The following is a 25838-nucleotide window of genomic DNA, read 5'->3' on the forward strand; positions in this document are numbered from 1 at the left end:
GCTGTCAGAATTTACTCCTAAAAAGCACTGTTTTACTTTGCTGTCCCGTCCTAGAACCAGCAGTCACAACTAATCACATGAGATCACACTGCATAACTGAAGCAATATAAGCTTAATAATCAAGAATCCCAGTTTCAAGGTCCAATTCTTCCACTTGAGCAACTCAATTTTATTTCCTTACCTGGAAAAAAAAAAAAAAAAATCCTGGGCTAGAAGAACTCCGGAATCCCTTACTTTGAGAAACAACAAGACTCTTATCCTGGAATTCACTGTCCACCGTAATGTAGCTAACCACATTCACCTACAACTACACAGTCTTCTCCTCCCAGCTACTATCTGCATGCTCCTGGATTATGTTCGTCATTTTAGTGCTATACTCACTAATTCCTTCTTCTAAAATGAATTCACTCTCCCCACCTTAACTAAAAATGTTCTCAAATAGGAGGATTAAAGGAAATTATTTTTGTTTTTGCCCTTTTCTGACATTTTCAATTTCTCTACAATCAATATGTATTATCTATATAGTAAATGTTCAGAAAAAAATAAACTTCCAAAACCAGAACTATATGGTAAAGTCATCTAAACTCCATAAAGCCTAATCTAGTAACCTTTCCTAGAGGTTTTATTTGCTGCACACATTTGGTTCTGTTAATCTTAAAACGTAACATCTGTGAATCCTGAGCAAGCTAGAATAGGCAGTTCCAAGCCCCGGTCCCTTGCACAGCAATATCAAAAAACAAGAAAAATGTCAGAACTTTGGAAAATAAAGGTTAATAGCAATGAAGCAAATGCCAAAAAAAAAAAAAGGGCAACTTAAAAACAGTAGGAAAGCTTTGTGTCTTTTTTACCCACCTGTGCCCTTCTGTTCTTACTGAAAGAAGAAATAAATGGTTCTCCAACTTTTTTTTTTTTTTTTTTAGTTAAAGACTTCAATATACCACTTTCAATAACGGATAGAACATTTGGACAGAATATCAATAAGAAAATAGAGATCAGAACAACACATAAACCAATTAGACCTAAAAGACATACATAGAACACTCCATCCAAAAACAGCATAATACATATTTTTCTCAAGTGCACATGGATCATATTTCAGAATAGAACATATCCAGGCTGTAAATAAAGTCTCCAAATTTAAAAAGATTAAAATCATCCAAAGTATCTTCTCCAACCATGATAAAATGAAGCTAGAAATCTGTTAATAGAAGGAAAATGGGAAAATTCACAAATACGTGAAAAGTAAACAACACACTCTTAACTAACGAATCAAAGAACAAATCACAAGGGAAATTAGAAAATACTTAAAAAATGAATGAAAACAAAAACACAGCACACAAAAACTTTTGGGATTCATGTACAGCAGTGTTCGGAGGAAATTTTATACCTGCAAATGCCTATATTAAAAAAGATCTTAATAACATAACTTTACAACTTGAGGAACTAAAAAAAGAAGAGCAAGCTAAACCCACAGCTAGCAAAAGGAAGGAAATAAGAAAGATAAGGATACAAATAAATGAAATCAAAAATAGAAAAAATAGTCAACACAGCCAAAAATTGGTTCTTTGAAAAAAATCAATAAAATTAACTTTCAGCTAGACAGGAAAAGAAAAAAGAAGATGCAAATAATTAAAGTCAGAAGTGAAAGTGGGGATGTTACCCTTACAGAAATAAAAAGGATTTTAAGAAAATACTATGAACAACTGTATGCCAAAAAATTAGACATGGATTGAACTGTGTCCCCAAAAAATATGTGTATCAATTTGTCTAGGCCATGATTCCCAGTATTGTAAGACTGTCTACCATTTTGTCATCTGATGTGGTTTCTCTGTGTGTTGTAAATCCTGTCACTATGATGTTAATGAGGTGGATTAGCAGCAGTTATATTGATGAGATTTACAAGATTAGATAGTGTCTTAAGCCAATCTCTTTTGAGACATAAAAGAGGAAGCAAGCAGAGAGACATGAGGACCTCACAGGACCAAGAAAGCAGTGCCAGGAGCACAACCACATCCTTTGGACCCGGGGTCCCTGCGCTGAGAAGCTCACCAACCAAAGGAAGATTGATGACAAAGATCTTCTTCCAGAGCCGACAGAGAAAGAAAGCCTTCCCCTGGAGCTGACGCCCTGAATTTGGACTTTTAGCCTACTAGACTGTGAGAAAATAAGAATTTCTCTTTGTTAAACCCATCCAGCACTAGATAGCTAAGACGAACATGCAAATTCAGTTGTGTTTCTATACATCAGCAATAAACAATCTGAAAAGAAAACTAAAAAAACAATTACATTTACAACAGCATTCAAAAGATTATAACACCTAGGAAGAAATTTAACAAGGAGGTGAAAGACATTGTCTTAGTCATCCAGTGTTGCTATAACAGAAATACCACAAGGTCCTTATCAATCTTCTCCTGGTCAAGGAGCTTCTCAGGCGCAGGGACCCCAGGTCCAAACGATGCACTGTGCTCCCAGGGCTGCTTTCTTGGTGCTATGAGATCCCCAACTCTCTGCTTGCTTCCCTTTCCTTTTATACTTTGAGAGATAAAAGGTGGTAGAGCCCACACCTCAGAGTAACTGCCTTTACACTGGATCAGGGAGGTGACCTGAGTAAGGGTGGTGTTGAAATCCCAACCTAATCCTCTTAACATAAAATTACAATCACAAAATGGAGGACAAGCACGCAATACTGAGGATCATGGCCTAACCAAATTGACACGTATTTTGGGGAGACACAATTCAATTCATGACAGACGCGTACACCAAAAACTATAAAAATTACTGAAGAAAATTAAAGAAGACTTAAATTAATGGAAAAAACACCCCGTGTTTATGAATTGGAAGGCCTAATATTGTTAAGATGTCAATACTACCCAAAGCAATCTATAAATTCAACTCAATTCCTATTAAAATTCCAACAGTGTTTTTCGCAGAATTGGAAAAGCCTATCTTCAGATTCATACAGAATTGCAAGGGATCCCTGTCAAAGCAGCTTTGAGGGTGACAAAGTCCACAGTCACCAAGAAAGATACAACTTACACACAGGCACTAGATGGAACAACATTTCACTCACACATGGAAGAAACAGGGCAAGGTGTGTTTTAATAATGCGCTTTGTTCCCCCATGGCCAATGGGGCTCACTCCACCATGGACTCAAGACTGGCGTTCTGCACACACCCCTCTTTTGTGCTGTAGTTAAAGGACCTTGTTTCCTCTTCACTGTGAACAGATACAGAAATGGGACTGGCCAGGTGCCATGTAACATACACATTTAGCTAAGCAGTTTTTGGGAATGTTGACATGTGTTCAAGGCAAGAGAGGAGGGATATGCTGATAGGCTACCAGCTGCTATGGGATGTGTTTTGGGTAAAGACACAGTGGGAAAGGAAGTCAGCCCACACTATCTACCATTCAAGAAGCCAGGCCAGTATATCTGGTCCTAAGCACAAGGTGCATTTGTGGGTCACAGGGAAAGGCGGCAGGCTGAATTCAGACTGTCTCTTTTCAAAGTCCCAAATAGCCAAAATAAATCTTAAAAAAGAACATACGTGGAAGATCCATACTTCTTGATTTCAAACCTTACTATAAAGCTACAGTAATCAAAACAGTCTAGTACTGGCATAAGTACAGACATATAGACCAATGAAATACAGAGTCCATAAATAAATCCACACACCTATGGAAAACGGATTTTTGACAAGGGTACCAAGTACATTCAATGGGGGAAAAAATAGTGTCTTTAACAAGCGGTGCTGGGACAATGGGATTTCCACATGCAAAAGAATGCAGCTGGATCTTAACCTCACACCATATATGAAAACTAACTTAAAATCAATCAATGACCTAAATATAAGAGTTAAAACCATAAAACTCTTAGAAGAAAGCACTGGAGTGAACCTTCATCATCTTAGATTGGGTAATGGATTCTTACTTAAAACACCAAAAACAAGCAACAAAATATAAAAAAAATGGATTTTATCAAATTAAAAACTTTTGTCCATCAAAGAAAATTATCAAGAAAGTAAAAAGACAACCTACAGAATGGAAGAAAATATTTGGAAAATGTATTTGATAAGAATTTAATATTCAGAATAGATAAAGAATTCCTACAACTCAATAATAAAAAGACAAACAACCCAACTTCAAAATGGGTATTTTTAATTCAAAAATTGAATTTAGAATTCAATTTAAAAATGAATATACATTTCTCCAAAGAAGATATGACCAATAAGCCCATCAAAAGATGCTCAGTATCATTAGTCACTGTTGTTGTGTTGTTGTTGTTGTGTGCTGTTGAGTTGAATCCAACTCACAATGACCCCACAGGACAGTCGAACTCCCCCATAGGATTTCATGCTTTACAGAAGCAGGCTGCCACATCTTTCCCTCGTGGAGTGGCTGGTGGATTCAAACCACTGACCTTCCCGTTAACAGCTGAGCACTTAGTAACTGTGCCAACAGGGCTTCTTCATTAGTCATTAGGGAAACTCCAATCAAAACCACATGAGATGCCACTTCACCCCCTACTAAGATGGCTATTATCTAAAAAACAAAAAATAATGAGTGTTGGTAAGGATGTGCAGAAATTGGAACACTTCTACACTGCTGGTGGGACTATAAAATGGTGTTGTCATTTTATAATGGTAAGGACTCAACAGGTAATGAACTGATTTTATCTTTGCTTTCTTAAATGCATGGTCTAATTTAACAACGTTCAAATAAAGTGGATAAAAAAGTACTTAAGCTTAGTACATTAACTAATTCACTCACTGTTTCCTAGAAACTCAACCTATTCTTTAAACATCAAAACATTATTTCAAGTGGAGCAGCTTAGTTCCAAGAGGACCAATTCAGCGATTTTTTAAGTTAAATTATTTTTGTGAACCAATCTCAAAACCTCTAATTATCATCTAAAACATTGCACTGGTAAGAAAGTGGAAAGTGATGAAATAATAACTTAGGGAAGTCCGAAACAAATTTTCCATTCCCCACTGGTTATCTGGCTTGCAAAAAGGTGGAATTAATGGTCCAAAGATATCATCCAGTTTTCCTGAATTTACAGTGACCTGACTTTGACATGGAAACTCTGGTAGCATAGTGGTTAAGAGCTACAGCTGCTAACCAAAAGGTAAGCTGTTCGAATCCACCAGGCGCTCCCTGGAAACCGTATGGGGCAGTTCCACTCTGTCTTATAGGGTCGCTATGAGTCAGAATCGACTCAATGGCAACGGATTTGGTTTTGGTTTCACTTCGACGTAACAGAGGCCAAATACTAATATTTAAGAAAACAATTAGTGCCTCATACATACTAAAAAGAGCAAAAAATTTGCTGTCAAAAGGCCTGTGCCAAATTCACACTCTTAATAACTCATAGCCATAGTCAAGTCTCATAACCTCTCATCCTCAAATCCCTCAGCAGCAAAATGGGGAGGATCATAGTACCAGCCTTGTGTACAATACAGAACCACTGAGGCTCAAATGACAGAATAATGAAAAAGTTTGGAAAACTGCAAAATGTTTCACAACAACAGATTAAGGTACTAAGTAAATATAAGCAAAATGTTCGCCAATTGTAAGTATTTGTCTGTTCTCAAATTCACCACTTAGGAGAATTAGAAAGGGAAGAACCATCCTCAGTAACATCCATTTTCTAAGTCTGGGTTTTTATACATTTTGATTTTAAAAGTACGATAACAAAATTCTACACAATTTCAGGTAGTTAAGTGTCTGAACCTTTTCTTAAAGATCTCCAGGGGTATTTCACTCAGGAAGTGAATAATTCAAATAAGGATAAACAAGTAAGCTCTCATTTCTTTCATCTGATACAAAGAAAATATACCCAGGCGATTTAAAATTAAATAACTCTGGGTATAAAATTCTATTCTGCAACAAGTTTTATGGCAGGTAAAGATACAATATCCAAAGTGTAACAGATTTCATTCAAACTCCCCTTTTCTTGCAGAGGTAAAAACATTTATTGCCTCGCCAAAAAAAAAAAAAAAAAGAGCTTATCGGGTCTCCCAGTTTTCGTAAGACAATCTTACCCTCGACACCTGCTTATCCAGAATATAAAACTTAAGGTCCTCTCTTCCATCCATACCACAAAAAATCTGCACTTAAGCACTTGTCCGTTGTTGAACTCCTGACAAAGCAATATCGAAACAACTAAAACCAGAAAGAGAAAAGTTAAGGCACATTTAACTAAATTCTCAAGATCCATCCATACTTTTTTTGGAAACACTGAATGTAATGTGCCTGAACTATCATACTTTCATTGTCCACAGAAAGTATTCATTACTTATTTAAAGTTATGCCTTAGGCTCTCATTGAGGGCCAATGTAAAAAAATGAGTACTTAAAAGAGTATTTTTATTCTGGTTTTCAACACTGTCCAATACGTTATTTCAATGTATCTCTTAACTCAATGTCTGTGGCACCTAATTTACACTTTACATTTTAATTTACTGAAATTTCTATTTGTTTGTCTGTCACATTCCCTGGACTGTAACATCCTGTAATCTCAACTATGTTGCCTTCAACATTATCTCTTAAATGCTGAGCGTGGTGCCTGGCACATTGTGGAACTCAATAATCATTTGCTGAATAAGTAAATCACCTACTATAATATTATTTTTCCAGGACATACGCTCGGTTCTAAATAAAAGATCATCTCCTTAAAGAAGAAACAACACTTCCTATTCATTTGTTTTTGCCACTCTTCCTACTACTTTTCCTTGCTCATAGCAAAGACTTAATAAATATTTGAAGATGATGCTGATTATGATGGTGGTACTGATAGGAAGACAAATTATTCTCATAAAAACATACAGCATATTGTTCATCATTAAAATCAAATGCCAAAATATTAACTGACTACCTTTGTAGGATGAGATTATGGATGGTTATTTTCTTCATTATTTAAGGTTTCCAACAATGGTTAAGGGATTTTAGCTGCGCTCCCACACACCACTAAGCCTAAAAGGAATCAGTTCCTTATGAAAACAAAATGTAGATTAACTACAGCAATTCATCTAAGAAATATGAGTCTCCTATGTAGGGTATTTACATTTCAGAGGCCTCAAGTCTCCTGCCCTTTGCCCCCCACTTCCAAGATTTCAGATTATAACTTTCCTCCATTTCCTCCTGCTGAGGACAACTGCCTGGAGAATTGGACTTTATCTTCCTGAACCAGCTGGCACTTGGATGAAGATAAGGAGAGAACAGGGAGCCAAGAGTGACAATGATCTCCCACCCCGTAGAGACACACCTGCCACTATGGTGCATAATGGGGTTTGCCATGGCCCTGCCCTAATTCCAACTCCAGTTTTAATTCATAGCCCTTAAGAGCAATTGTCCTTGATTAGCAAACCTGGTTTTACACTATACTATGGCAACCACACATACACATACAATATTTTCTCCTGTTTATACATGAAACTATTCTTATCACAACCAGGGGTAATTTGACCCCATTAGCAGTCCAAGCACTCAATGAAGATAAAACCTAAAGAACAAATTCCTTTAAGTGTATCTACAAAGATAAGTTTCTTTAGCTTTTACCCTTGATAGGTTTCACTTCCCCTGAGTAGTAGTGTTTCAAAAGCATACATCCTATGGCCCAGATAGAGATACAGGTAGAGAAGAGGTGAATCTGACACCTAGAAACACTTACTCTGGCACCCAGATTCAAGGAGCCTCAAGCGATGAATAGTTACTAACACTACAGGGTGCCAAAGCAGACCACCAAGAACAGAAATAGCAAATGCCTTTCATCATTTTGTTGAGTACTTGAGCTATTATTCATGTGATATTTAATACAAATATACTTCTGGTATTGATGTGTATAAACATGTAGACTACCCATGAGAGCAATTTTTTAAGGCATGATTTAGAAACACATGCACCTATTTAGACACTGAAAAAAAAAAACCAAACCCATTGTTTGCCATCAAGTTGATTCTGACAACTAAAATTAAGTCAAAAGGGTGCCTCTTATGTAAAGCCCTCGCTCCTTTTCTTAGTATCAAAAGGGCTTTCTAAACCCTTCAGCTCAAATGGGAGTACACTCAGATAACCAATCTCTACATTAGATGATAACACTAAACAATAAAGCAGAGGAGCTCTGCTTCTTTCCTGACCCTAAGGACCAGGTCCTTAGCTTGACATTCAAGATTCTGCACCATCAATTTCAGCATTCCAGCCTCAACTTCATTAATCCCAATACTTATTCATTCATTCAGCAAAAAAAAAAAAATGGTGCTACAGCAATAAACAAGGTTACAATGATCCCAGACTTTAAAGTTCACATTAAAGTGCCCCCCAGTGAAACCAGTAAATTCCGTGTGTCCCCCAAACAGTCATTCAACAAATACTTACTGGATAGGGTAACATTTCTTGCCTTTACAAATTTCACAACCTTGTCAATGAAGAAATGTACCTGTCTCTGTACTTTTATGCTTTGTTCATGTCATTTTCCATCTCTCCTCCATAGCTGCTCAATACTTTCTCTCCTCAGCACCAGTTTTACCAAATTCCACTTATATTATACTTCAGGTAACATGTTAGATGTTAACCAGATTATTGGTGAAACTCAGACTCAAGCAGGACTTAAATTTGGAGGGTGGGCATAGGGGTGCAACAAAGTTTGGCAAATTAAAGAGAGTTAAAGAATTCTGGGAAGGTTTTTAAGACTAAGACAAGAAGTCAATACAGGAAAACAGTAACTAGGTATGGATAGGGTTCAATTTAGGATTTCATCATACAAATGAGACAGAAACCCAGTTGTCAGACTGGGGCATAAAATCAATACAAAACCAGGAGCAATGGTGTTTGACATCAAGTAAAAAGTTAATGAATCATGGCTCTTAAAATTCCTGGTAGGAGGGCAGTGAGTTTATGTTAATGAAGGAGGAACAACTCAGAATAGGAAGGTGAGAATGGATGTACAACTCAAAGAATGCAATCAATGTCACTAAACAGGACATGTAGAAACTGTTGAATTGGTGTATGTTTTGCTGTGTATATTCTCAACAACAAAATAAATCTTTAAATGAAAATAGCTGATATTGTGTAATATACCTAAATATTGAGGATATAATATAAACATTTGAATAAATAGTTTATATTTATTGAACACTACTTTGTGCCATGTACTGTTCTAAATACTTTATATACACTATTTCCTTTAGGAAAATAAATTCCCCCGAGGACACAGTTGGTCCCTCTGGACTGGGCTGAGCCTGTAAGCAGGGGTCAAGTATTCCCCGCAATGGAATTAAACTCAAGGACCCAGGGAAACCCTAGTGGCACAGTGGTTAAGAACTACGGCTGCTAACCAAAAGGTCAGCAGTTGAAATCCACCAGGTGCTCCTTGGAAGCTCTATGGGGCAGTTCTACTCTGTCCTACAGGGTCACTATGATTCAGAATTGACTCAACGGCAACACGTTTGGTTTTTTTTGGTCAGGGACCCAGAACCAGGGACATTATTGTATTGAGACCGCAGATTCTGTGTGAAAAGCTAGAAAGTTTCTAACTGCATATTCATTTGGCATAATTTCCCTTTTATTACCTAGTAAGTTGGTCATGAGGTAGAGGAGATGGATCTGAGAAGTTACATAGCGAAAAGGTTAATACTGGTGATTTTGATAGTAATAAAAAGTGATAGTAGAAAATTTCATTGTAATAAGAGTAATAAACATAGTCACAATGCCTCTTTATATTGAGGACTTAACACCTTAAAAAAATACTTTTAGAGCCACTGTCTCATCTCATTGTCATAAAATCCTATAAGGAAGGCAAGGCAAATACTACTTTTCTAGCAATATCAATATTAGTAGTATCATTCCAGTTATAATACAGTGGAAGGGGCTTTTGTGAGTTAATCATTTATTTATAGCATTGCATCTTAGAATATTGTGATTTGAGTTGTAACTGGATCCTTAAAAAAAGTAGGATATGTCCTAAAAGAGCAAATCCAGTGGTGAACAAGAGACCCTCCATCTGGGCTATAGCAGGAAGAAGTGTTTTCCCCCCAGTCTGCCAAAATAGTTTAGCTTTGATTAGAAATATTTATGTCTCAGGAACACCACCAATAAGATTCTTGGTCTTTTTCAGTTACTTTCAAAAAGATTACAAAAAAAGAAAAACAATTAAATAGAACACAATTGTAAGAACACCGCTAGGGATGCATCAGAGTTACAGAAAACAAAGCTACTGTGAAAATATGGCACCCACGCAGAGGGAGCTGCTGCGGAATGACCAGGTCTGTGTTTCTTCCTCAGAATTCCTTCTTGACTTCTTTACGTTCCTCCAGCTACACTGGAGACTGCAAAACAAATCATAAGCTATAAGTGCTATTACCATTAGTCAGATAAGGCATACCTAATACCACAGTATAATCTAAATACAAAAGCGTAAGTATCATCAGATTCAACGGGTATATTTCTACTTTCGGTAAACTCTGAATGTTTACTTCTATCTTACGGATGTCAGAACATGGGAAAAGGATAAAAAGGACTAAACTACTTAATTCATGCAAATCTCGACAAAAATATTTATAGTGATCAAAATATATAGTACATGAACTACATCAGTTGAATCTAATTCAAATCATCCCACTTGCTCTCCCATATTCACTGAAAATGAGCTCTTTTAATACTTAAAGAGTCTGGTGTTAAATGGACTCCGTTCTTAAATTTTTGCAAGCTATTTGAAGCTTTTATACTACAAGTAAAACCAAACAACTATAGTTATGAATTTAAACAAAATTATGTAAATTATTAAGTAACAGTGGGGGTAATTACTGTTTTCAAAGGGTCATTCCTACAAGGGAAGGGACAGCTGGGCATTTTATCCTGGACCTCAGGAGGCTGAGGAAAGGCCAGAGTCAACAGTTCACCCACCAGGTTGCCAAATGGCTTGGGACCAAGCAGAGCATAGGGCCTGGCAAAGGAATCACTGTGTTGTGCCTCCAGTTAGGCATTAGTTCTATTCCAATGGACCCTGTTCGGGCACAGGGTTTTGCACCATTCTTCTATTATATGAATTCTCTCCCTGTGCCAGGAGGATGAGGGGAAGATTCTGTCACAGTAGATGTTGGCCTTACCTCAATTAAGACACTTCTTCTATTTGGATGAAGAGTTTAAATGACTCCTGTTCTATAAACTTCCAAAGAATCCAGAACACAACCAAAACTGTATGCAGATGAAGGAAAGGATAGAATTGGCAAAGGTCATGAGTCTGGCAGGAAAGGGAAAATTAGGAATGGAAACCCTGAATCTCTCTTCACACCACAACATTATAAATCTGAAATACAAGGAGAAAAACACTCAGGAAGGATGAGTCACATAATAACATACTCCTGTTTTATTTAGTCGCTGATCTTAGGATACAGCAGTTGGCATGGCTTGATGGTAAATGAGGAGTAAGTGATTAGGTATTCACCTTTAAATCCAGAGCAAAGAGAGCAACAGTTGTGTATGCTACCAGAGCAGAGCTCAAAATTTTTTTCTATAACTGGAAATTAAAACTCTTTTCCCTCAGCACCCAACTCCAAGCATTCCAACCAAACTGTCTATAAGATTTAGCTAAAATGTAGATGAAATACAGTTAAAAAAAAAAAATCTCTACAAGCAACAATATTAACTTTTTTCTCAACTGTGAGAAGGACGCCGGCTGACTGAGCAATGCGTAATGTGATACTGTGCTAGGATAACACCGGGGCAGTCGCTAAGCTCCCTGGGCATTTATGCCACTCTTGTCACTTCCACTCCACCTCTCCAACGGATGAAGGGAGGGAGTGCTGCTCATCTGAAGCCTACCCTCCTTCACTATTCTCTCTACCAAAATGCCACAATGGCCTGATGTGCACATACCCAGAAAACTGTAAAGGTCAGGGCTGCTTGATGTCAGGAAAGAAGCTATACACGGATTACATCCATCGGAGGCATGTGCAGATGATATCACTTATATATAGTCACATTTTTCATAACCTCTGCAAAGTCTTTCGGCCAATTCCTCCTTCCGTTTCAAGTTTTTGGGAAATCAGCCCTTCTCCCTCAACACTTAAATTATTCATCTTGAAACCACCTGAAACAGTGGTGTCTCATTCTATGGGTCCCCTGCTTAGCAAATCCTTAAATACAGCCCCATACCTCCACCCCAAAATTTAACAATCTTACTGTCCCCTCTCCTCCTTTCTTGTCTGCCAGCATTCAAGCCTTTCCTAATGGTCCCTTCCTCCCCTTCCCTTAATTCTTTACTCTGCAGTTTCACTCCATTTCTTAAGTAGTTCTATATTCTTCCGCATTTGTCAGAGTTAAACATATAGGCCTTCCTGTTACCACATACCTCTTTGAATTTTATACTTTCCAGATCTCACTTATATTTTAATTGCTATTTCCCCAACTAGATAGCATTACTCAGATTTTCAAACGATTCTGAGACAGTTGCTACCACATTTCCCTTCTGTATAAAGATAGTACACTGTTTTCTTTAGCAAAAGTTGTATTTCAATTTGTTTTTTCAAACTGTTGATTGATCCATTGGCTCTCTCGTGGAATTTTTCCTGTAATTAAAGGTACATGTAAGAAAATGCTGCTAAATATTTAGTCAGAGGGCAAGATACAGGTGAAACCGTACAGTCCACTGTGATAGTTAATTGTATGTGGCAATTTAGCTATAGACTATGGTTGCCAGTGATTTCGGCAAATGCCAGTCTAACTGCTATTCCATAATGCAATGTAATCTAATACAATGTAATCACCTTCCATAATGTAATGTAATCAAGTAATCCATTTAAAAGAGAATTTCCTTAAGGTGTGTTTCTGCCTCCAGATTATAATGGATATGTTGGCAGAATTCTTCCTCTTCCTTTTGCTTGACCTACGGATTTTAGGACATAAACTCACAGAAGTCTCCAGCCTGCCACATGACATTTGGATTTTGGACTTCCCAGCCACCCACAATCACATGAGCCAGCAGGAATCTCCAGCCTGTTGCATGACCTAGGAGTTGCCAGCCCCCACAATCAGATAAGCAAAGTTCTTGAAGTAAATATTTCTCTCTTTTTCTTCTCTTCCTCTCTCTCTCTCTCATACATATATCACTAGTTCTGTATACTTCTGGTGGTGTAATGGTTAAGTGCTACAGCTGCTAACCAAGAGGTCGGCAGTTCGAATCTGCCAGGCGCTCCTTGGAAACTCTATGGGTTTTGTCCTATAGGGTCGCTATGAGTCGGAATCACTTCGATGGCAGGGGGTTTGGTTTTGGTTTGGTATACCTCTAGAGATCCCTAAGACAGCAACGAAGGAATTAAATATCATGAACTTGATGACATGATCAAAGTAGTCTAACCAAAATGATTTCACCAGAAAGAGACAATGAAATACTCTAAATAGATCTATAATCATACATTAAGAAGATTAAAGCAATAAATAGCACAAAACAATCTATTCAAGGGCTCACAAGGAGAGTTTTTACACTAAGGAATCCCCGTCATAGATTTATAATGAGATTTTGCTGAAAAGGTTTTTCAAATTTTACTTTGTTTCCATAATATATTCAAAGATGAAGTCATTGTTTAAGGAAGGTTTTAATGCCATTTCAGTATAACAGCATTCATAACTATTTGATTACACAATGTATAATTTGGCACATTTAGTATATCTTTTCATATTAGTTCATCTGTTAGAAACCCAGGTATGATTTCAGGATTTAAAAGTGTGGGTCTTACTCCTTTGTATTTCTCTCAAATTGTAAGTCCTACCAAGAACTCTAAATAGAATTCAGGTCTGAAAAATCTAGGTAAATTTCCCACTATCAAAGCAAAAACAACAAAAACCAACAGTGCTTCCTTATTCTTATATCCCAGAAATAAACAACAGGAAAACTATGGATTCTTATCGGTAGAACAAAGTTTAACTTTTATGTATTCTATTCATAATCAAAATAACAGGGACTGTAAAGATGGAAATAATTCAATCAAGAGTTATTTGGGGCACTATGTTAGATGGCAGCACACTTCATTAATCCACTGTACACCCTCCCCCTTTTTTTAATCATACAAGTGTCCTGATAGTCTTTGATTCATAAACGTTCATTTAAATCAGTACTACTTATTTGCATAAGAAGAAATCTGGGACATGACAGATTTATATTTTAAAATACATATATTTATATATTCAGAAAAAGACACATTCAAAGTCCTAAAAGACAAGACTTGTAGAACTTCTAACATAAAAGTGCCTACAAAAAGATCTTTTAACTCTGTATGACAAAAGCATAATTCTAAAAGCATCACTGATCAGCCTTAGATAGACTAGAGTCTACAATCACCATAATGACATTATTTTAGTGTTCTGGAAAATAAAACCTTTCAGTCAAAGCATCTTGGAATACAAATTCAGTATCACCCCATCAACCCCTCTGAATTCCAGTTATGTCAGCCTCCATCTCGAAGCTGCAAGACAGCGGTAATGACATCTCATGGATTTCTATGTCCCCAGCTTCAAGACAGTATTTGTAGTGAATACCTAATAATACTAAATGAAGAACGTGAGTAAAATGACTTCTAAGATTGCATCAGTTTCAAAATCCACTCAAAACAAGAGTGTAGAGTAAAACATCAGCAAGAAACTTAGTAGAAACTTATCCTATGCAAAATTAAATTTTTCTCAGATTACTTACTAATTATAAAGGGGAAAAGTACTTGTGATGGAGAGATCTAGTGAACACCATCTTAACCAAATAATCAAATAGCATCACCAATAATAGTTCACACTGACATTACATGTCAACTAACATGACACAATAGGAAGTGCACACCATCATTTATGTAGTATTCATGCCAAAACTGTTTAAACTGTATATTTGTTATCTACTGCTGTGTAACAAATTCTCTAAAACCTAGCAGCTTGAAACAAGAATAATCACTTATTATCCCTCACAGTGTCTGTCCATTAGGAATTCAGACGGGGCACAAGTGTGCAGCTTGCCTCTGCTCAACTACATCTAGAGCCTCAGCTGGAAGAAATGAAAGCTGGGAGATGAAATCATCTGAAAGCACATTCACCCACATTATCTGCCTGTCAGCTGAATCCTTAGCTGTTGCTTGTAACCTTTTCACATGGCCTAGACCTTCTCACAGTGTGGTGGCTGGATTCCAAAGGTAAGCACCCCAAGAAAGGGTGGGTGAGTCTTAAGTTGCATAGCATCACTTTCACCTTACTTCACTGGGAGGCTGTCACAAGCCCTCGTCCACATCCATGGGGAGCGAACAAAGACCCCACTTCTCATTTGAAGGCATGTTAGTCACACTGCAAGAAAAGAATATGAAATGGGCTAAATATAGTAATGCACAACCTGAACCTAATAATGAGGAAACAAACAAGGCAAAATAATGTGGAACATTCAACAAAACAACTGGCCCAAATTCTTCAAAACATCAATTTCATGAAAGACATAAAGAAGTGAGGAATATTCTACATCTGTCCAATGGACCTTTCTGTGATGACAGAAATATTCTATATTTGTGCTGTCCAACACAGTACCCACTAATCACACATGGCTATTGAGCTCTTGAAATGTGGCTAGTGTGACTGGGGAACCGAATTTTTTTTAGATTTTAATCAAATTAAATGTAATCAGTCACATGTGGCTAGTGGCTCACATACTAGGCAGCCCAGATATAAGATTAAAGGACACCTTTCCTGAAGAGACAGAACAACCAAATGCAATGCATGCTGCTTGATTAGATCCCAATTCTAACAAACAAAAAAACTATGCAAAGCAATTTTAGTACAACTGGAGAAATTTGAAAATGAACTATATAGCTGATGATAGGTTTGAATCACTGACAAAATATTTAAGTATAAAAATGGTATAGTGGTTATGCAGGAGAATGTCCTTGTTCTTCAGGGAAAACAGTGTATATCCGTGTACATATACACATAGAAAGAGAGAGGGAGAGAACCTAAGTATACATACATACATTCATGTATGTGTATAAAAAAAACAAACTCACTGCCGTGGACTCAATTTTGACTTACAGTGACCCTTCCTACAGGACAGAGCAGAACTGCCCCCACAGGGTTTCCAAGGAGCAGCTTGTGTATTCAAACTGCTAACCTTTTGGTTAACAGCCAAGTTCTTCACCATTGTACCATCAGGGCTCCATATATATGTGTATGTATATATATATACACACACATACACATATACACACACAGAGAGAGAGAAAAAGATGAGAATGAATTCAAATATACTGAAAGGTTAACAACTGATGAATTTAGATGAAGAGTATATGGGTGTTCATTATACTATTCATTCAACTTTTCCATAGGTTTAAATTTTCTTAATAAAAACATGTTAGAATTAAATCATCTTTCTTCTCTAATACCTATTATACTTCTTATATAAACTGTATTATTAAAATTAGCTATGTTTCAAAATATTTTATGACTTGGTACTTTATATCCCCTATGTGTTCTTTTGGATTTCACAGTAACCTACACGGTGCTATGACATGCCAAAATGGCCTACAATAAACATGTTTTGATTAAATGATTAAAGGAACATCTGTTCATTTGATTGGGAAATAGAGTAATTTCTCGCCAAAGTTATATCATGCTTTTAACGTAGCAATTATCTATATTTCTACAATCTTGATCTTGATTCAACACATAGCTGATTTTATGCAATAAAGACAATTTACAATGAAGGTCTATTGCATTCATATTTACCCAGTAAGAAAAATACCAGCACTAGCAAATTAAATCTTTATATACTAAAAAGGAAAACCTGGTGGCGTAGCAGCTAAGTGCTATGGCTGCTAACCAAATGGTCGGCAGTTCAAGTCCGCCAGGCAAAACAATTCTCACAATTTCTTTTAAATTTCAGGGGAAAAACAGAATTCCAATTGTGTTTTCACTATAAAATTATGGTTAGATGTTTTTGATTTAAGGCTTATATTTTAAAATAAGTAAGGAAAGTTGTTGTTTTCCAAGAAGAGAGAGTGATACTTAGACCTGAATAGAAGGAAAAGTGGGTGTGTATGCTAATGATTAATAGTGATATCTGACTAGGTGCAAATGCTAAACTTTCCAAATTGGTGATAAAAACAAAGCAAGGTAATGAAACAAGACATCCTTTAACAACACTAAAAGGATGGCATATCTGGATCAATTCCAAACTAAACGGAGAGACTGTGCAGATTAAAGCAGAAATACCCTTGACTGTTGCCCTGGTCTCCCAACAATGGATCTTTAGGGCATGAAAATAACAGGCTGGGGCGGAGTTGACATGCAAGGCAATTTACTACCCTGTGCCACAGTGACTGTGCTGGCTTCACAACAAGGGGCCTCTGTTCCTTAACGGAACAGACTCAGATCTTCAACTTTAAACTATTTGTACAGGGATTATGCTGCTCTCAGCTAGATGGCAAAACTAGAAGCAAGATTAACTCACAAGATGATACAAGCACATCCTACATGGCATCCTCATTTCTCCAGTCCATCTCAGCTGATTATGGGATTTTAATGCAGCTCTTCCATACCATAATACCAGTGCCAGAATTTGGGAATTCAAAGTCACAAATTCCAGACTCATTTCATACCTACCCCCAACTTCCTCCATTTATTTCCCCATAATTCTTTATGATAGCATACAAAAAGTATTTATCTTCCAAGTCTATTTCTTGCTACTGTGAAAAAAGAAACCCTTGTAGTTCGTGTCCTTCAAATTAAAAGGAATATGAAATTGATTTTCACGCAGTCTTAGGCATGTAAAATAAGACCCTCATGTCATTCAAATTTGATTCCTCTAACTTAACTCCGAAATAAGCCAAAATCGTTTGATCTTTGCTACCAAAAGTAATTAGTCTTAAATTCTAAAACTATCGATAACATTTGCTCTAACTTTAAACACAAGATTCTTAGATTTAAACTTTTCACAAATTCTACAGGCCAGTCAAACTGCAATCTGTGATCTTTAAATATACATGTTGACAACAATGACTATGATAATAGTGACGAGGAAGGAGAAAAATTACAGCAGCTAACATTCTGTGGGCAGGTTAGTAAAGAACAAGAGGTTATATGATTGCTCCTTGTATTTGCACCAAAAAAAAAAAAAAAAAAGTGGTTAAGGAGAACCAAAATAATACTGTTTAAAATATACCCAGGCTAATGAGAAGTTTAGAAAATGAAATATAAATAGAACCAAGAGATTTGGTCCTACTTTTTTCACCAACTAATTTCACAGGAACAGGTTAGTTCTTACTGAGGTCTGGTGAATATTGCTTACCAATGGTATTTTTTGCCAATTTTTTTGGCTGTAAAATTTATTTCAACACTTTCTGTTCTAAAGCAGTAGGCTGCACACAAAACAAAGCCATTAAACACAGAGAGAAGTAGTAAAAATGAAATCCTCCTACAGGAACATACTACTGAATGGTAGATACAAAAGTTCACAGTATAAGTTCAGTCTTAGTTCATAAAAAGGTACTTTATTACTAACATTGCTAGTTTCTCTTTCTCTGTTCTCCATAATAGTCAACTAAATGCCCTATTTTTCCAATACAATATATAAACAAGGTTTATACTCACCCACGTTCCCCAACACTAAATATTTGTTTAAAACTGTGCTATGTCTTACTCTAATGAACAGATTGTTATAAGGGAATGGTTGGTAGCTACAGCTCTCCTTCAAGGAATACCTGTCAAAATTTCCATTTGCCAGTTTTAAGTTGTCTGAAAATCTATCTTCTCAGCAGGATTTCTTAAACAACATTTCAAGTGAAAAAATACATTATAGAATCGTCTTTCCCCAGAGAATAAAAGCTAGATATTTTTGATTGTTGTTTTACAAATAAAGTTTTCTTCTCAATTTAGGATGATACTTAAGTATTACCTTAAAAATGAGAATCATGCTACTCTTCCATTATAATTGAGAAATAACCTAAATTAAAATCAAATACTCACAGAATATTAGCAGTAGAAGGAGTCTTACAGATGTTCAAGTAATTCAATATTGTTCTGGATTATCCAATTAACTGCTGAATAGTATTGGATAAAGGGAAGATTGGGAATTAGGAATTTTAAAAGCAGAAGCAATAGGGTATATTTCACAGCAAGTTACACAAAATGGTGTATACGGTATTCACCAACTATTAATTAATGAGAATACCACTTCAAAAGTTGGGCTCTTGACACTTTAAGTAACAGAATCAGAAGCCACTTTTTTCAAAAGGAAAAAAAAGGAGTTTTTTACAATGTTAAATCTGAAGCAAATATAATCTCCTTCCATTATAGTGATGCCTTGGCTATCCACACATAACCATACGGGGGGTAAAAAAAAAGGTGGATGGCTAACATTAAATGACATTGATGCTTGCCTCATGAAATCATTCTAACAATAATACCAGGAAAAACACAACACGATAGGGAATAAAGACAAAAGGTGAAGGTCTAGCACTCTCTGTGGGTTTTCTAGGTTTTTACACCTTTTGAATCAGTGTGGGGGAAAAAAAGAAGAAAAAAAACCTAAAAGGACCATTTCTTAGATATATCCTATTTTAATCAGACCATACTTTTAGCATTTTATAGATGACATTAAAATTACACAGGCATTTTAAAAATAAAATTAAGGGTACAACTACAACTGCTCCATTATTACAGTAGCATAGGTTTCTCTTATATTTTTTTAATTTTCTGTGAAGAAATATCCCCCTTCCTCTTCCATGTGTCCCCAGTTTAAATCTAATCTCTCTTCTTATCACCCCACTAAGATCTCACTTTATGTTTCAGTAACCAGGACTGCACAAACTAACTCCAAAGAAAAGGGCAGTTCTCTTTCTATAGAAAAATGTTGACAAAAGAAACTGATGTGCACTTAACAAAAAGCATACAAAATAGATAAAATCAGGCAAATGTTACATGGCATTCTTCCTTCATTAACACAAAACAGCAATTCTACTTCCCTAAGTTTTATCAGCAGACTCTCTCATTAAAGTAAACACTACACTTGGTGTATAAATATAAGAACAAGGAAAAAATAACTGAAATACAGTTTCTTGGTAATACTTAAGAGAACTTCAGAAAATTCTAAGTAAAATAAGCAAAACATTACAATTATTTATCAACTTTCAAAAGTTCAGACTGTAAAACACTATTGTTGGCAAAACATTAGAATAAAATGATTGTAAATATTTTTCACAGATGTACCTTAAGTACAATATCTGGAAATTAAACACGTCTTAAGACTTTAACATATAAAATGCATTTATGGTTTAATCTCCATAAAATTATTCCACGTCATGAGAATATTCATGATTCTACCGAACTTCTCCCCAGTGAACATCTCTAAACACTAACCATATCTTCCACTCTGTCTGATGCTAGCAGACACCAGAATCCTTTAGTTATACTTGTTTTATTCTTAGCAGCTGAACATTGCCCACGATGGTTTCACTGCCACATTTGCAATATTCATATTTTGAGTTTTATTCATTATAAAAATCTAGGTTGAGAAAAATCACCTAATAAATATTACCTCAATGACCAATAGTGAATCATATTCACTTTACCAAAGAAAACTCCACAAAATAAATTAGAAAAACCCAGAAGAAGAATGGGTAGCATTATTCATCCTAGCAAAATATTCATGCTTATAATGGAGTTTGGTAAAAATATTACACTAAAGCATGGCTTTTGGGGCCCTTTTCATGAGGATTTGGTTAATGAAAGTATCAGAAAGATCTCATTGTCTTACTCATAGACAGGTTTTTTACACAAACCTAGACAATTAAACTCTAATCATAGGGATGACTAGAAAAGGAAAAGTGTGAAGTCTAAATATTCTCACCATTGTTGGCTTTTTATTTCAAGAGTTCAGTTTCATCCTGGAGTAAGTTGTAACAATGGTTTACTTATTAAATCTGTGAGATGCTAAAGGGAATAATCATAGCCCACATTTAAGACACCAAGAACTTGAAAAACAGGCATGTTTGCCAGAAGGTTTTATTCCAAATAACAGACTACACTATGATTGTCTCCATGATTAAACTTTTTCACAGTATTTCAAACTGAGGCTCAGCCAAAGCTGTGGCCAGTATAATACTTTTTCTTTTCAGACTGCAAGTTGAGTTGTTATTGGCACAAATCTCATGACAAAATATACAAGACAAAGATTCATTTATTTCATCATTTAGCAGACAGGTATTGAGCTTCTACCACACACAAATGCACCACTCTAGGCTTTATGGCCTGTACAAAAGCAAAATCAGATATGGAGAAGTCTGGAGAAACTTAGTATCTGGTGGCTGAAACACAGAGATAAATTATGGTACACGACAGAAATACATGCCAAAGAGATCCTGAGAAAATGTACTAGGGAGAGAGGGTGGATATCAGAGAACACAAAGATTATCCCATGATGGCAGATGAACTCTATCTCAAATGATAGATTAGATTTGCAAATGCAGATAAGGCCAAGAGACATTCCAAGTAAAGAGAAGAGATACCAAAGACAAAGAAATTAGAAAGCTGAAGTATGCAGGGGGCTAATTAGTCATTTATAGGAACAGGAGAAGTGGGGCAAAGGTTTAAATGAAAGGAAGTGACTAGGTTGCAAAAGTCTAAAATGAATTTTCTTCTGTTGGTAGTTTCTTAAGAAGTAGACTTACACGATCTGAGCTTGGCTTCAGCAAGGATAATTTGTAAATAATAATTAGAATGAAATGAAGTAGGACAGAAGCAGATTTAGAGACCATTTAGGAGGCAATAGTTTAAAAAAATTGTGATATGACCCAATAATGGTGAAAGCTGAGCGGAAGAAGCAAAGGCAAGGGATAGCTTTAATGTGAAATCAACAGGACTTGACAACAGATTGGATACGGCAGGTAAAGGAGAAGGAGTCAAAGATGTGTTCTTTTATTCGGCTAGAAATTCTCCCTGGAACTGAACTACTTCTGAAGCTAACTCAATCTAAAGGATTTTTTGTGGCAGTATTGAGAGTTAATTTCAAAATACAAAAGAAAAAAAATAGTTTGTATAATTTAATCATGAACTCAAATGAGATACCAAAGATATTATCCCAAGTTTCCTTCAGTTTTTCCTTTTTTTTTTTTAAAGCCTCTGGAAGTGAATTGGAGAAAACATGCCTGTCATATGGAAGTCATCCAAGAGACAAAGGAAACATAAAACTCAAGTGTCATCTGATCATAACTTTCCTTTCGAACTCTAGGCATTAAGCCACTGAGTGTAAGAGGAAGCTTTCACCAAATGCAAAGTGAGGGCTGGAAGCAGCAGAGGGTTAGCACTCTCAGTTGGAAGAGCTATGCTCTCTAGAGAATTGTGTATCCCACTCTAGAGGGAATTTCACTTTTGGATATTAAAGTGTGAGTCCTAACCCAAGCAACCCAAAATAACATTTTGTTACTGGAAAGAGCAAAACTATCTCACGAAACATGGCCAAGTAAACTTTTCTTCCTTCATGCTTTTTTCCTTTCTTGCTTTAATTTGAGAATATTTTATCATTATCTCTAATTTAGTTGAATTTCAGCCACATCACTTTAGTAATGACCTGAGAAATGAATCTATTAGCACATTAGAAACTTTGGGGAATAGTTATGATACTAAAAAAAAAAAAAGTATTCACACAACACAAAAACTTAAATAGCATAAACAGAATTTAAGATTGGAATAACTGAAGTGAGATAAACCCATTTAATTACTTTATCATACAGAAAATAGTATCTCCTTTTGGCAAGGGAAGCAGAAGTTCTTCTACCCCTGAATCAAGCAAAGAGAAAGTAAATATAGAAACCCCTATCATGGAGAAAAGAAGCAGACTGGTTAAATGCTTAAGAAATCCTAGGGAGAATTTTATTCGAGGAGTTTTGGTAGCACAGGGGTAGGATATGTACCCCAGGTTCTCAGAATTTTAAAATCCTTGAAAATAGAAAACTATAGTCACTATAATTCAGCTCTATTGAGGATTACATAAACTTCTGACAGCTCAATTGAGAACTTAAATATTTTTTAGAATGCTTTGAGAAAATGTATTTCAAGCATAAGACTTTTCCTTTATTACTCAATAAATACATTTACAGAGTCTTTACCATAAACCAGGCCCTAATTTTGGCACTGGACAAAAAGATTAGGGGAAAAAATAGTTCCCATTTTTCAAAAATTTATATGTTTAAGAAGGAACAACCAGAATGCAACTAAAGGCAACGTTAACACACTGTGAAACATATAACTAACGTCACAGAGCAATTTGTATAGAATAGTCAAATAGGAACCTAATTTGCTGTGTAAACTTTTACCAAAAACACAGTATTAGTTTTTAAAAAATTTATATGTAGCTCTAATGAGGTATAAAGGGGCCCTGATGGTACAATGGTTAAAGCACTCGTCTGTTAACCAAAAGGTCAGCGGTTTGAACCCTCCAGTGGCTCCCCAAGAGGAAAGACCCAGCAACCTGCTCCCATAAAGATTGCAGCCTAGGAAACCCTATGAGTCAGTTCTATTCTGTCCTATAGGGTCGCTATGAGTCAGAATTTACTCAACAGCACACAAAAGCCGTGAGGTATACAAATAAATAATAGCAGTTCAGTATTGTAAGTCATATAATTACTCTTCAATCCATTTCAAGATACCGTCAGACATATGACAACACATATGACAATAATACCCAGATATGAGGACTAGCTCTACAATAAATTAGTTGTGTCTCTTAGCACAAATCACTTGACCTGTGTTAGTTTTACTTTCTTCATCAGTAAAATAAAATAGCTAGACTATACAATCTCTAAATCTTCATACTTCCTATATTTCAAGATTCTTTATTGTCTATTTTGATTGCTCAGATATTATTTTTTTCTTACATCTAAAATAACTGAGGTTACAAAATAAGTTGCCTCCAGATAGGTGTTTCGATTAGGTACTGATCTTCACTGGAAAGTACTGTAGGTCTTTTTTTTTAAGAAGGAGGAGGGTTATGAAAGACAGTGGCAAGAAATCAAAGGTTCAATTTTTAAACTTTCCATACTGGCCCAATCCCACCATTTTATTTATAAAGCATAGGCTCTCTAGCCAGATACAACTTGAATGGTTAATTTCACAAGGGTAGAGAGAATGGTAACAATGACATGTCCTGGGTAGGTGGAGGACAATCCTGAAGCACCTATGGTATAAAATATGGAAGACAAAAAAGGTAAATGTAATGTTACCATAGACAAAGTGGGCCTACCTTACAATTTTACCTCACTGGCCCCAAAAAGGCAGGGGAAACCCTGGTGGTGTAGTAGTTAAGTGCTACGGCTGCTAACTAAAGGGTCGGCAGTTCAAATCTGCCAGGCGCTCCTTGGAAACTCTGTGAGGCTGTTCTACTCTGCCCTATAGAGTCACTATGAATCTGAATTGGCTCGATGGCACTGGGCTTCGGGCAGCACCAAAAAGAAGCCCTGGTGGCACAGTGGTTAAGAGCTATGTCTACTAACCAAAAGTCTGGCAGTTCGAATCCACCAGCCACTCCTTGGAAACCCTGTGGGGCAGCTCTATAGGGTCACTATGAGTCGGAATTGACTCAACAGCAGCAAGGCTGGTTTCTGGTAGCACCAAAAAACATTATCAGCATTTATTCATTGAAGCCACAGGAACCGTAAGCATCCTCAGAGGAAGAAAGAGAATTAATGGGGATACCTTGATATAAAAAAAAAGAACATTGCCATCGAGTCAATTCCGACTCATAGCGACCCTAGAGACAGAGCAGAACTGCCCCATAGAGTTTCCAAGGAGCGCCTGGTGGGTTCCAACCACCGATCTTTCGGGTTGGCAGCCATAGCACTTAACCACTTAACCACTACGCCACCAGGGTTTCCACCCTGATATAGTTGGTAGGAAAGATAAGCATGGAACTAATTAACTGTTAAAAGGAGACGCATGAAATATTTTAAAACTGGATTTACCAGTCCCTTCAGCTGGAGAGGCAAAAGAAGCTGTTGGGGCAGGAAAGAGAGACATGATGTGGTAGACCAAGTTAGTATTCTAAGTACAAGTATTCATTAGAAAGGATATTATGTTAAGTCTAGCTAACACAGTCTGTCAGTTTCATCATTCCAGAAAATAATTTTTGACACAACACATTTCAACATAATGTAAGACATGAATTATATACCATGGGAAGAGGAAAGAAGTTCCTATCCACATCCAGCAGGTATATACAGAACAGAGGCAAGATGACAATTAGAAGTCAGTGACTGGCCAAACAAAAGTGATTCATACTGGTACTTAACATTTCTTCTCATCTGCAATAGCAATTTATAAAATTTATAACAAAGGCTGGAAATCTTATGTGACTTTAATAAACATAATCAATTGTATGTATTCATGAGTATTTGTTGAATGAGTGAAAAACAGCCTCATTTTATTTTGACAGTTGAACAACTGCTACTAGAAAAGCATAAACTAATTTATGCAGAAGAAATGTATGGAAATGATTCCACAATATCTTAAGAATATGTGCAAACACTATCATTTTCTTTTTTTAAAAAAAAAGTCATCAAAAATAATTTTTAGTATGCCATCAATTTTTTTAAAAAAAGGATTCTCTGGTAAATGATTTGTTTGAGACACATATAAGACAGAATAACCAAAATGTGAAAATAGCGAATTAAGATTTCTTTTAGAACAAAAGTTCTTCTATCTTATGAATCTGGCAAAACTCCAGAGACAGATTTATGTATCTATCCTTTCCTCCTGTCCTCTCCCTTATAGAGAAGCCTGATGTTACTTAAGTTCAGAGTATACAGCTAGCTATAACTCTTCAGTTAGGTAGACAG

The 25838-nt window shown here is 36.2% G+C and overlaps 1 protein-coding gene across 4 annotated transcripts in view; it reads right to left on the minus strand.

Annotated features, from left to right (window-relative positions):
• Nucleotides 1–25838, minus strand: part of EPS8 (epidermal growth factor receptor pathway substrate 8) — a 210915-nt gene that overhangs the window by 167872 nt on the left and 17205 nt on the right. Inside the window, exons 1-2 of one of the 4 annotated variants that reach the window (XM_049882554.1) lie at nucleotides 15225–16306; nucleotides 10232–11190 (exon numbers count right to left, since the gene is read on the minus strand). The exons of 2 other annotated variants lie outside the window; for them this stretch is intronic. In XM_049882554.1, the coding sequence (XP_049738511.1) occupies nucleotides 10232–10360 (129 nt within the window). In that variant the 5' untranslated portion in view covers nucleotides 10361–11190; nucleotides 15225–16306. Of the gene's footprint in view, nucleotides 1–10231; nucleotides 14174–15224; nucleotides 16307–25838 lie in introns of those variants that run through there. One more of the 4 variants, XM_049882552.1, reaches the window with a different exon arrangement.

The sequence above is a fragment of the Elephas maximus genome, chromosome 4 (genome assembly GCF_024166365.1).
Source record: "Elephas maximus indicus isolate mEleMax1 chromosome 4, mEleMax1 primary haplotype, whole genome shotgun sequence".
Taxonomy (NCBI): Eukaryota; Metazoa; Chordata; class Mammalia; order Proboscidea; family Elephantidae; genus Elephas; species Elephas maximus.